The following is a 13627-nucleotide window of genomic DNA, read 5'->3' on the forward strand; positions in this document are numbered from 1 at the left end:
GTTTCTCAAACTCTGCCTAGCTCATCCCTGCCATGAAAACCACCGAGTCTGGTGGATCCTAAGTGTTGGAAGGATCCATTATGATTTCTTTCTGTTGTTGATTTCTGAGAAGCCACTAATAAAAATGCATGGGCAAGCCATCAGGTGGGAGGAGAGTTAGGAGCGGGTTGACCAGTCCTTCCCCGTGATGCTGTCCCCCAGCCCTGGGCATGGCTGCCGTGTTTAGTGCAAACCGTTCGTGAGGCTTTTGTTTCCTTCTGACTTGAATGTTGGGGTTCCAGCCTCTTCTGTTTGTGTCACCCCGAGACTCCCGCCCCATTACCTCTGGTTCTGATTCTGCAGGGAGATGGTGACTCACAGGGACGTTTTAATGAAAATTGGAGTGATAAATGGAGAAAGTTCAAAGCGAGTTCACAAGAAGCAAGTTCAGAGCGGAGGCCCAGGGAGATGTTTGCCCTTCCCTTTTGGACTCCGCAGCGCGGAGAGAAGAAAATGCTAGGATGTTTTATCTCTCTTGAAAGTGGCGTGACGGACTGTAGATGACGTAATGTGGAGGTCAGCTGTAACCAGCGGGGCTCGTTTCCTCTGCTGTTGGAAATCTTAGGAGAAAAAGAAGCCGATAGCAACACCAACAAGCCATATCAAAATAGTAACTGCAGCGTGCATCAGGGGACCGGGTATTTTGATCCCGATACTGTTTTCCTTGCTACCTTCCAGTCATTCTCAGAAATGCATACTTGGGCTCTTGTTCAGTGTTTCAAATGTGTAAGGTTAATAGTTGTTGAAGTAACTGATCTCAGTGGAATTGCCTCCTCAGCTGGTTCTGTTCATCTCCCCTGTCTTGGTTGAACCTGTCTGTTCTACTCCACAGTATGGTTTTAATATGTGTATCTGATAAGGCATATTTACGTTGATTTATTTTTAACAGCAGTGGGGCATGGTGCTGGCTAAGGGTAATTCTAGTAGATTATTAGTTATCTTTCCAGATCTATCTTTTTTTTGTTATTCTTTCCATGAAGCCACTAAGAAAGCCATTCATTGGGAAGGAAGATGTACGGTCCTTTCCATGGTCTCCATTGAGTCCTTCCTTAAAATAGTTTATAACCTCGATAAAAACATTAATAGACTATCGCGTGTGCTTTATAGTAGCTGGGCATTGTAATCAGGAGATAAAATCGGACGGTATGTTTTGTGTAAAACCATGTTGTCGTCACAGGTCTAGTCGTGAAAGCTCAGTGAGAAGGGGAGAGGGCACCCTGAGGATGGGGCCCCCAGGTCTGGGAGCAGCTCTTCCTGTCCCAGGCGCCATCGTATTCTGACACCTTCCGTCATTTGCTTGCATGCATGTCTCCTGGGCTTGCTTTTCCTCGGTGGCTGTGGCCGTCTGAGCCAGGCTGGATGCGGGAGGTTTTGACTGCGCTTGGAACACAGACACTATTCCTCTGGCTGCTAGAGCCTGGCACGGGAGGCCCAGCTCAGTCTGCCTGCCTCTTTCCTATCAGGCTTCCCACACCTACTGTGTGCCAGACGCCGGGCTTTCTTACCATTGAAGATTTCAGCCCCCCCCCCACCCCCGGGGACTTCACCCCAACTATATTTACTGTTCTTTCTCGGATTCTTCTTTTCACTGTGGGCTTCTTGATGTTATGTTTGCCTCAAGAGGTTTCCCTCTCTTTTCTGGGACGCCCTCCACCCCATCAGTTATTGCACTTACTTTAATTTCTCTCCCCTCTGTATCACAAGCCACATCCCTGCTTGTTGTAGGTTCTTGATAAATATCGAGTGAATGAATGGATGAACTCTGGAAGGAAGTTTTCCAAGATTTATTGAAAACCTCTGTGGTTGGGGCTGGAGAGGTGGCTCAGTGGTTAAGAGCAGTGTCTGCTCTTGCAGAGGACCCCCCTTTGAATCCCAGCATCCACTGGGCAGCTCACAACCATCTCTAACGCCAGTTCCAGGAGATCTGGTGCCCTCTTCTGGCTTCTGTGGGCACTGCATACCATGTGGTGCATAGACAAAACACACAGGCAGAAGACTTGTTCATATATATATACATACATATATACACATATACATATATATGTGTGTATATATATATATATATCTTTTATACTCTTATGTGGAGTAGTCTATAAAAATAACATTTAGGCTGGCAAAATGGCTCAGGAGTAAAGGCATCTGTAGCCAAGACTGTCTAAGTTTGTCTGCACGCACACACACACACACACACACAGACACACACACACACATGCACACAATCAAAATAATAAGGCAATTTACAGTGAAGAAAATATTCTTATAATTATGGCACACAAAAAATTTAGGCAGTAAGACAATTTTTGAACATTGAAAAAAATCTTATATTTATACTATAATGATGGCTAATGTTTTTTCACACCAATGACCTGATCCTGAATCATCATCTTAACTATAAAGATTGTGATAGATTTATTATCATACTTGTGTTAATTATATTTTTATTTGGATCCTGCAGAAATACATAATTTATGATATCTCTGTCTGCCAAGATATTTAGTTAACTAAATAGTTTAGCTTTAATATTTTAGTTAACTAGTTCTGGTGCTATTACTTTGTTTCCAGTCTTACATGAAATGGCTTTTCAAAAACGATGGCATGTCATCTTTTCATTGAACAGGAATGGTTTTTAGGAAAAGCATTGCATGATGAAGAGTCGACCATCATTCACCATTACGCCTTCTCCGAGAATCCTACAGCCTTTAAATATCCCGACTTCGCTGCTGGCTGGGCCCTTAGTATCCCACTCGTAAATAAGTAAGAGCTTTTTAGACGTTTCGGGGAGTGTCTTATGTCACTGAGTTTTGTTCCTGATGACTTGTAGGTTCTCAGGTGCGTCTTTCAGCCAGAGGTGTCCTGCGGGAGTGGGAAAACGTGATGGACGGGAGGGTCTTGTCTCGGCTGGGTCCCTTACGAAGCCAGGCAGACACATCACTCCCCTTCTGTCTACTTCCCAGTAGTTTCTGGCAAAATAAAGTGACTAATAAGTCATGAGACTAAGAGAAGGTACCAAAGGGCCAGAGAACACAGAGGAATCGTGACCATTGTGCGGGAACCTCCTTTGCGACCGTGTGACTTTGATACCAGTAAGACAGTAAACAGTGACTTGCAGGGATTGGAGAGGATGCTGATTACATGACTGACTATGCAGATACGGCCCCGGCCAGGCTCTGGCCAGCTCCCGAAGGCACCCTGGGCAGTCATGTCTGGCTGTGTGTGTGTAGATGCAGAGTAAAGGTGACCAAGTTCAACTGAGGAGAAATGTGGTTTTTGTTAGCTTATATTAACTATTCTTTGGAAGGTGGAAGACTGGAAAACATCTGCGGCCTTTGCTCAGAGATAGAAGGGTCTCTAATTTTTCATTGCATGTCCTATTTTTAGGTCTTGAAAGTGTTTTGAGCTACTGTAGAGAAGCACAGGCATGTGAGGTCACAGCTGTCCTGAACACCTGCACGACACAATTCGTGTCTGGTAGTTTTGTAATTTTCCTCTGTCCCAGTACAGACTCCACAGCCACCCAATGTAAGCACAGCTCCAGCTGAGATGGGAGAGAACTTCATTGTGGTGGCTGTGTGTGCAGGTGTCTTAGTCTGGATGGCTATAACAAAATGCCACAAACAAGGTCATTTATAGGAAAGAAAGGCGTATGCCTGAGAGTTTGGATGTAGATAGATTTCTCTTTGGGCCACCAGCTCACAAAAAATGACATGGAGACTTATGATTAATTATGAAAGCTTGTCCTATAAGCTTAGTCTTGTCCCGTAGCTCTTATAACTTAAATTAACCAATTGATATTAATCTATGTTTTACCTCTTGGCTTTTTACCTCTCTTCCATCTTGCATTTCCTGTTTGCTCTGCCTGTCCTCTAGGACCTCTCCCATGCCTAGATTCATCTCCTCTTCTCTCTCTCTCTGCCCGGAAGTCCTGCCTAACCTCTTCCTGCTTAGCTATAGCCACTCAGCTCTTTATTAAACCAATCAGAAGGTGCCTTGGCAAAGACACATCTTTAAAGTGTGTAAGAAGATTATGCCACAACATTGGAAGGCCGGGAAGTTCAAGATAGGGAATTTACAGTTCCCGTAGCTGGCAAGGCCTGTCCTCTAAGTTTGGCGCTAACACCACCTCACTGTGACCTCTGAAGAGAGCTCCCTTGGACTGCTTTTGGATGGCTGAAAATGCCTTTATGATGGCTACTGACCCCTCCCCCTCCAAAAGATGAAAGCCCCTCCTCCTAAGAGGAATCTTACGTAGTCAGCATAGGAATGTAAGGACACAAGTATTCATCGGCAGCTATAGCAAACTATGGCTGACGGAATTGGGCTAAGAGCCTGTTTTTTTTTTTTTTTTTTTTTTAAACTTGGAGTTCAGAAAGCTCCCAGCATGCCCCTGTAATGCTGGCAAGATAGAGAAACATGTACCAGGTGACCTCTGCATTCAGTGTCCTCTGCTCCTTACCACACTGAACAGTGACCAACACATGAGAACTTTAGTCAATAACCATGGTGTTTCTCTGTCCATCTGTCTGTCTGTCCGTCCATCCCTCCCTCCCTCCCTTCCTCCCTCCCTCCTTCCTCTTCTTCTGTCAGCAAAACAAGCAAAATCAAGTAAAAAAAAAATGTACACTCTACCACAGCAATTAATCACACTCTGGTCCTTTAGACTATGTTTCCCCGGATGCAGACAAGGAATGAAAAAATAAGATAATTAAGCCCATCTAATATTGCAACTATCCGTGGCAAGATTTATTAAACAATTATTATTAAAGCTTCCTTTCTCCCTTCTCCTCTGTGTGTGTGTGTGTGTGTGTGTGTGTGTGTGTGTGTGTTGTGTTGTGTTGTGTTGATCACCCACTGATAACAGCTAACAGTTTGAAAGTGACCTTAAAGAAACCAGCTAGTCACCATAAATGTTGGAAGCAGCATGCGAATATAGGTAGATAACATCTGACTGTGATTTTGAGTTCTATTCTGGGCCAGCAAGTTCTTTCCTTGTAAACTCTGGTTAAAAATTCGATCAAGGGTCTGGAGAGATGGCTCAATAGTTAAGAGCACTGGCTACTCTTCCAGGGGACCCTGGTTTGGGTCTCAGAACCCACATAGCATTTCATAACCATGCGTGATTCCAAGTGCAAGGGATTCAGCGCCCCCTTCTGGCCTCCATGGGCATACCTGCCGGGAAAGCATCCATAGAAATAAAATAAGTGAGAATTTTAAAAATTAAGACGAGATGTTCCCCGTTCCTTTCCCTACAGTGTTGAATAAGTGTAGAGCAGGCCCTTTGTTAGAGACCTAGAGACAGTGCAGGGAGAGACGTGGAGAATTAATTTGGCTTGCTCTTGGTCTAACTTAATGTGAACAGGAAGGCTCTTTTTTCCCCTTTACCGTCACACTCAGGGATCATGGCAGCATTTGTGCTGATGGGTAGTGAGGGCCAGTCTTTCAGGGATGGTTTGGTCTTAAAAATGAAAGGGCTGCTCAGTGAAGACTCATATGGAGGGCTGGATGGGACCGGGAGGGGTGTACTCCAGGGAGCGCATGGGGGTTAAGACTCTGGACGCTGGGGGAACGCAGAGCCCCCCAGACCAGGCAGGAGTGAGGGGCTTTATTCTGTGTGGGAAAGGAACCATGAAGAATTTTTTTTCCAAAGAAAAAAGTGACCTGAAAGAAAACTGGTATTTTCATCCAAACCACATGCTCTTACCTTAAAATTTATATTTTTATCTGTTCTCAACTATTAGAAAGTCTCATAAATCTAAAATAACAAAATCAAATGTCTCTATTGTCTAGGCTTACGAAGAGATTAAAGAGCGAGCCCCTGAAGTCTGACTTCACGATAGACTTAAAGCATGAGGTATGCCGCGATTTGACTAAGTCTTAATGGTCAAGGACCCACCCCTTTGGTTGGGGGCAGAGCTCAGTGGTTACACACACACCCCAGCTAGAAAGGTCATGACTATGGTGGCCAGCTCTGTCCTGAAGAAAAAATAGTCATGTGTTTTGTTGCAAGAGTTGTGTTTTAAATGTTATATTCCTAAAAGGTTTTTTTTTTTTTAATTTTAATATCCCCTAAAAGTGCCTCCCCCCCCCCCCCGCACCCTCGTGTTCTCATCATGGAGATGATTTCCCAGCATTAGGTGGAGAGGCAGCGGGGGTGGGAGGGAGGTTGGATCTCATGATTGATACTTCTTTGCTGTTTTAGGTGAGTAGATGGGTCTGGAGGTGAATTTTAAGAGCATGCCAAAACATCGTTGGGAATGTCTCTGTGTGGCTTGGTGCTTAAGCACTTTTGTCCCATTCTGGACTCTGGCGGTGAAATTGTCCCAGGAGCATTACTGCAACTGGGAGCTGATTTATGTTGGTGTGTGCAGCTCTGGCCAACGAGAGTGCTCTCTGTCTCTTTCCTTTTTAAAGATCGATTGATTTTTATTGATATTTATTATAAATATTGATATTTACTTTTATGAGTGTGTGTCTGTGTGTAGGCATGTGTACCATGAATGTGCAGTACCCACAGAGGCCAGCAGGGGGCATCACATCTCCCGGAACTGGAGCTCCAGGCAGGTCTGAGCCACTGTGTGGATGCTGTGAACTGAATCAGGGTTCTCTGTAAGAGCAGAAAGTGCTCGTAACTGCTGAGCCATCTCTCCAGCCCCGTATAGCGGTCGCTTGTGAACATACTATTGTTCTTTCTTGATAGTGAGTGCCTGCTTGGCTCCTGGTTGTTCACTGTGTCAATCATCGTTTCTATGAATATTTTTGGTACGTGCCACAATTATCTCTGAGCGTTTCTCTACTGCAAGATAATTTAAAACTCTGTCGACTGCAACTTAACTTTAAAAAATGCATTTTTTTTAAAGGCTGGGCAGATGGCTTAGTTGGTAAAGTGCTCTGTGTAAGCATGAGGACTTGAGTTCAGATCCCTAGCACACACATCAAGGGCCTGGCACAGCAGCCCAGCTGTCATCCCAGGGCTGGGAGGCAGGGCCAGGCAGATTCCCGAGCTCCCAAGGCCACACCCTCTCGTCCTTCCCAAGCAGCTCCACCCGCTGGGGAGCAGGCATCCAGACCGAGGAGCCTCTGGGACTGTCCTTATTCCTGCTCAGCCGCTGGCGGTTCTGAGCCCCAGACTTCCTCGTACTGGTTTCTGTGCCGACTCACCCTGCACTTCCTCACCTACTTCCTGTCGTCTTTGCGGATTTTTTTCTTCATGGTTCATTTTTTTTTTTTCTGCACGATTCATGGTTAACTGTTTATTGCTGATGGATCAGATCAATCTATGTGGCATTACCATTTTTTTTTTTTAAACTGGGAGGTGGTTCCTGTTGAATATTAGCAAATTGCCATTGTTCAAGCTAATGCTCTTTCTAGAAGTGTATCCTGCTGCCCCCGGGGGGGGGGCAGTTTGTACTTCCTGTATCTGGTTTTTGTTTAGCCCTGTCCTGTCTAACACTGTCTTGTCTGAGCAGATTGCCCTGTACATCTGGGACAAGGGTGGAGGCCCTGCCCTCACTGCCGTGCCCGAGTTTTGTACGGACGATGCTGGTCCTCACTGTGCCACCACGTTCCATTCTGTTCTCCCGCTCTGTGTAAGTAAAGAGAAGCGACCCTCCCCTGCAGAGCACAGGAGAATGCACATATTGTGTGTATAACATTTGCATATTGTGGACATAACACCCTAGTAATTCACGTCCTTAAAAATAAATCAGCTTTTGCTCCGAGCCAGGCTGCAGCCATATGCCATATGCCTTATAGGTAAGTCCTGTTGCTGTTCCTACCTTCTGTATGGAGATGAGAGATGCATGGAGAGTCTGTGTTCCTGCAGGTCCTTCTGTTTACCACGGGACAGCCAGTGCGGGGGAGATAAGAGCTAGTGGGAAACAGAGGGGTCATTCAAGGGATAGTGTACTGGAAGGTGGGGCGTGTTGTCTCCCAAAGAGACTGTCTTAGAGAATGCAGATATGTGAACGGGCAGGGAGAGGAGGTGCAGTGGGCACTGGGCAGGGAGAGGAGGTGCAGTGGACACTGGGCAGGGAGAGGAGGTGCAGTGGGCACTGGCAGGGAGAGGAGGTGCAGTGGGCACTGGCAGGGAGAAGAGGTGCAGTGGGCACTGGCAGGGAGAGGAGGTGCAGTGGGCACTGGCAGGGAGAAGAGGTGCAGTGGGCACTGGCAGGGAGAGGAGGTGCAGTGGGCACTGGCAGAGAGAGGAGGTGCAGTGGGCACTGGCAGGGAGAGGAGGTGCAGTGGGCACTGGGCAGGGAGAGGAGGTGCAGTGGGCACTGGCAGGGAGAGGAGGTGCAGTGGGCACTGGCAGGGAGAAGAGGTGCAGTGGGCACTGGCAGAGAGAGGAGGTGCAGTGGGCACTGGCAGAGAGAGGAGGTGCAGTGGGCACTGGCAGGGAGAGGAGGTGCAGTGGGCACTGGCAGGGAGAGGAGGTGCAGTGGGCACTGGCAGGGAGAGGAGGTGCAGTGGGCACTGGCAGGGAGAGGAGGTGCAGTGGGCACTGGCAGGGAGAGGAGGTGCAGTGGGCACTGGGCAGGGAGAGGAGGTGCAGTGGGCACTGGCAGGGAGAGGAGGTGCAGTGGGCACTGGCAGGGAGAGGAGGTGCAGTGGGCACTGGCAGGGAGAGGAGGTGCAGTGGGCACTGGGCAGGGAGAGGAGGTGCAGTGGGCACTGGGCAGGGAGAGGAGGTGCAGTGGGCACTGGGCAAAGAAAGGTGCAGTGGGCACCGGCAGGCAGGGTATGTGTGCTGAGTAGGGCTTTGTCATGAAAAACCTGCTACTCAAGGCACCAAGAACATTACAGAGCCAATAGATTATGTCTAGGAAGACTAGCTGCCCATTGGGATCTGCAAACATTACAAGTCCCCTCTATGGCACATTGTGGGGTCTGTGTGTGTGTGTGTGTGTGTGTGTGTGTGTGTGTGTGTGTGTGTGCGCGCACGCGTGTGCACTGCGCACACACGCCACCATGGACATGAAGAATCTGAAACTTACTAATTTTTTTTCTGTCAGGGAAAATACATTCAACAACCTCATCCAGTGGGTGTTGTTCTCAGGCCAGTTATAGAAAAGGTTGCGTGTTTCATCCGTCCCTCTGTCCTTACCCCTTTCTCCTGGTCTTTCCCTCTCTCCTCCTTTCTCTCTGTCTTCCCCGCCCCCAGCTGCAGCACGTTAACATTGGTTTCCTGGGACTGCTCACAACCCCCTCACAGCCTTTGCCGTGCTTTGCCTCTAAAGACTAAGGAGATAGGCTGCACCTCCTGGAGGTACCCGAGGGGCCAGACGTTCTGGAAATCGAAAGATTCTGTAGCAGTTAACGCTCTTAGTCACTTAGATGGGGCTTTTCCAGGCTAGGGAGCCAGGGAAGGGAAGCTCCACCCGGGTCCCCTGAAGGAGCAGCCACTGCAGTGTTGGGCACCTGGAAAAGCCTACCTGCAAGAGTGAGAACATTGAGCTGGGTTCAGCACCTCTCACTCCAGCCTTTTCTGTCTCTCCGCCCATGGTCATGTTGTTGGTTGTTTCTGCTCTTTTGGGGGACCTGCCACTCAGCTCCCAAATAAACCACACATGCAGGCTTATTCTTACTTATAAATGCCCGGCCTTCGGTTGGCTCATTTATTGCCGCCTTTCCTTGACTTTAAATTATCCCGTATTTTGCTTCTGGGCTTTTACCTTTCTCTACTCCTGCATATCTTTCTTTGTTTCTTACTTTGTGGCTGGCTGTGTGTGGAGCTGGGTGGCTGGCCCCTGGAGTCCTCCTCCTTCTCTGGCTACTTCTTTTCCTCTTCCCAGATTTCTCCCTCTATTCTCTCTGCCCGTCAGCCCCACCCGTCCTTTCTCCTGCCTCACTATTGGCCGTTCAGCTCTTTATTAGACCATCAGGTGTTTTAGACAGGCACAGTAACACAGCTTCACAGAATTAAACAAATGCAACATAAACAAAAGTAACACACCTTAACATAATATTGTACAACAGTCATACCCTTTGTTGATTCGTGGGGATGGGAATTTTTGTCCCGCTTCTTAGGAAGCTGAGTGCAGGCAATTTCTGTGACCCCCAAGGCCTGCCTCCACCACTCTCGCAGCGTGTGCCCTTGCTTTTGATTTCACCTGGAACAATCAGAACTCTTACAGGACACTTAGTTTCCATGGAAACCTGTGGTCTACTCTCACTGTGGACCTGGAGACTCTGAAACTTACTAAATTATTAATCTCTCTTTTTTTTTTCTTGTCAGGGAAAATACATTCAACACCCTCATGTAGTGTGTGTGTGTGTGTGTGTGTGTGTGTGTGTGTGTGTGTGTGTGTGCGTGCTCAGGCAAGTTGTGAAGAAGGCTGTGTGTACCATCCTAACGCGTGTGCGTGCACGCACATACACACCCCACACACACACACAGTGTGCCAGTAGAGGGGAACTGTAATGTTTACAGTTCCCAATGGGCAGCTAGTCTTCCTAGACACAAAACCTGCTTGCTCTCTTATACTCTTGGTGCCTTGAGTAGCAGGACAGAGCTGGGGTACATCACTGTGGACCAACCCCACCTTCAAACTCGTGGCGTCACCATGACTGTTATTACACGTTGATGACAGATGGGGGGGTAGTATATTTTCTGTTGCTGTGGTAATCTATGACCAAAAAGAAAGTTGGGAAGGAAGAGGTTTATTTGGCTTACCCATCCCGATCACAGTCCACCATTGATGGCAGTCAGGGCACTCAAGGCAGGACCTGAAGCAGAGAACCTGGAGAGACACTGCTCACTGGCTTGCTCTCCATGGCTTGCTCAGCCTGCTTTCTTATAGAACCCAGGACCACCTGCCCAGGGAGGATGCCACCCACAGTGGCACACAGGGGCTGGGCCCTCCCACATCAGTCTTTCATCAAGAGACTGTCCCACAGATATGCCCACCGGCCAGTCTGACGGAAGCGGTTCCGTGATTGAGAGTCCTCCTTCCCAGGTGACTCTGTTTGTGTCAACTAGACAAGAACTTTAACCAGTAGGCGGGGTCAGCACACCTGCCCCCAGGAAGCAGTTGACGTCCTTGGGTGTGCTCGCTCCTCAAGTTCCTCTGGGCCTGCTTCCTACCCGTGTGAATTTCCTCCCACCAGGGGTTGGAAGCAGTTCTCTGTGGAGCAGAGGACACACACCCATGCCCTAGACTTGAGTGGACAGTAAGGAGCTCATACATGACTTTCAGCACCAAGTTCGGCCAGACCCAGAGAAGCAGATTTCTCCCACCTTCTCGTGAAATCATCCTCCTTTCTTCCCCTTGGTCAACATCTCCACCAGTTGAGAAGAGGGAAGGAGAGAACTAACGTTATTAGTTACCTGCCCTGTGCTTAGTGAGTTAGTAGTGACAGCAGCCTGCTGGCGGTCCTCACTGCTGACTTCTGAGTGACCAGATGGAAGTTCAGAGAGCTTAATAAGGAATGTGTCAACGTGACTCACGGCCTGCGGGGCCGAGCTGGGATGCAGACCCAGGGCTGAGCTGGGGTGCAGACCCAGGGCTGAGCTGGGGTACAGGCCCAGGGATGAGCTGGGATGCAGGTCCAGGGCTGAGCCGGGGTACAGGCCCAGGGCTGAGCCGGGGTACAGGTCCAGGGCTGAGCTGGGATGCAGGTCCAGGGCTGAGCTGGGATGCAGGTCCAGGGCTGAGCTGGGGTACAGGCCCAGGGCTGAGCTGGGGTACAGGCCCAGGGCTGAGCTGGGGTGCAGGTCCAGGGCTGAGCTGGGGTACAGGCCTAGGGCTGAGCTGGGGTACAGGCCCAGGGCTGAGCTGGGGTACAGATCCAGGACTGAGCTGGGGTACAGGACCAGGACTGAGCTGGGGTACAGGACCAGGACTGAGCTTGGATGCAAGTGTGTAGGTTTGGGCTGGGAGATAGGTTCAGGGCTGAACTTGATATAGGTCCAGAGCCAAACTGGGATGCAGGTTCAGTGCTGGTTGACTCCAGAGCCTTCATTGTCAGATTCCACACACATCCCCTCTCTTTCCTAAAACTACCATAGATAGAACAGATAGCTATGACATGGATGAAGTTTAACTAGAGATGTAAGATCTACCTACCAGGGGCGTGAAGTCTAGGTAATGGTGACCACAAATGTGAGTAATTGGTTTCTTTGCTTTTCTTCCCCCTTTTAGGGAACACCGGTGAAAAAGGAGGAGGTTTTTGTTGCAGTGAAAACATGCAAGAAATTTCACGGCGATAGAAGTAGGTTTTGGGCTATTCATTTTCCTTGAACTTTCAAGATCCAAAATGTCTTTGAAACAGTGCAAGCCAGGTGTAAATTCAAGATGGGAGATCACGCTAGTGGATGCTGATGGGAAAGTGGTTGTTTTTTGGGATTTTTTTTTTTTTTTTTTTTGGCTTTTTGAGACAGGGTTACTCTGCGTAGCTTTGCGCCTTTCCTGGAACTCACTCTGTAGCCCAGGCTGGCCTCGAACTTACAGAGATCCGCCTGCCTCTGCCTCCCAAGTGCTGGGATTAAAGGCGTGTGCCACCACTGCCTGGCTGGGAAAGTAGTTGTTTAATCAGGTTCCTTGCTGGGCCGCTCCAATCCCTGAGAGATCACTTAGGAGAGGCAATTTTGTATTGAAGTGTGAGTGGTTACAGCCCTTCTAATGTTGAGATCAGCACCTTAAATTGACAATGGGAAACCCAACTGTGGCAGCCTTGGAGCTGGTGTGTGGGTGATAGTCTGTTCTGTAAAGGGTCCCACTGTGTGCAGGCTCAGTGTCTGAACCGTGTGGAGACTACCAGAGGGACTTCCAAGATAATACAATCCCCACAAGAAAATCTCCTCTTGTATTTATTTTACATGTGCACATTGGTACTTTTTAATGAAGGTCCACGGATTTGCTCATTGAGTATTTGTATTGGAAAAGAGGGGGAAAAGTCACTTTAGAAACCATGGCCTGATGTACGGAAACCCTGGTGTGCAGATAAATGTTGTTTTCTTCATTTCTGCTGTTTCATTATAGAGTTTTGCTAGTTATAGGGACAATGTTAAAAGATCCATCCCAAAATATAATTGGCACAATTCCTCTTTTTATGTTTCATTTGAATCAACACTTTCTGATGCCCAGAACCAAACATTCTTTTGCATGTTCTAATTTTAGCACATTTTATGAAGAATGATTCGACTGCACAGGGTGTCATGTGTATATATAGGAAGCTTCCTAATGCAGCTGTCAAGGTCATGGGATTTGAGTGTTGGGAAATTTGTGTATATTTTATGCAATAATGCAATCCACATATTTTAAGGGAGAAGATGTTTTTAAATGAAAGAATACCCTAATTTGGATTTATAGTGTGACCTATGACATCACCACCAATTAAAAACCAGTAAAAGTGCATTAATCATATCTTTAGACTTGCCTAAACTTGTCATGTCAAATCCCAAATCTATTAAATCTGACTGAGTAAATATATGTATTTATTATGCAAGGAGACTCACATACTGTTAAAAATCAATAAAGGAGTTGAAATAAGACTTATTTATCATAAATTTAACCTAAATTTAATATTTGGAAGGGCTCTGTAGGGTGATTTTGAAAAATATCTTTGAGATGCTGGAATAATTAAGAGCACT

General features: G+C 47.5%; 1 protein-coding gene across 1 annotated transcript in view; it reads left to right on the forward strand.

The window, feature by feature from the left end:
• Positions 1-13627, forward strand: part of B3glct (beta 3-glucosyltransferase) — a 95321-nt gene that overhangs the window by 51375 nt on the left and 30319 nt on the right. The window contains exons 7-10 of the mRNA XM_028878081.2: positions 2657-2793; positions 5824-5887; positions 7503-7622; positions 12177-12246. Coding sequence (XP_028733914.1) covers positions 2657-2793; positions 5824-5887; positions 7503-7622; positions 12177-12246 — 391 coding nt within the window. The remainder of the gene's footprint in view (positions 1-2656; positions 2794-5823; positions 5888-7502; positions 7623-12176; positions 12247-13627) is intronic.

This window comes from Peromyscus leucopus, chromosome 23 (genome assembly GCF_004664715.2).
Source record: "Peromyscus leucopus breed LL Stock chromosome 23, UCI_PerLeu_2.1, whole genome shotgun sequence".
In the NCBI taxonomy this organism is placed as follows: domain Eukaryota; kingdom Metazoa; phylum Chordata; class Mammalia; order Rodentia; family Cricetidae; genus Peromyscus; species Peromyscus leucopus.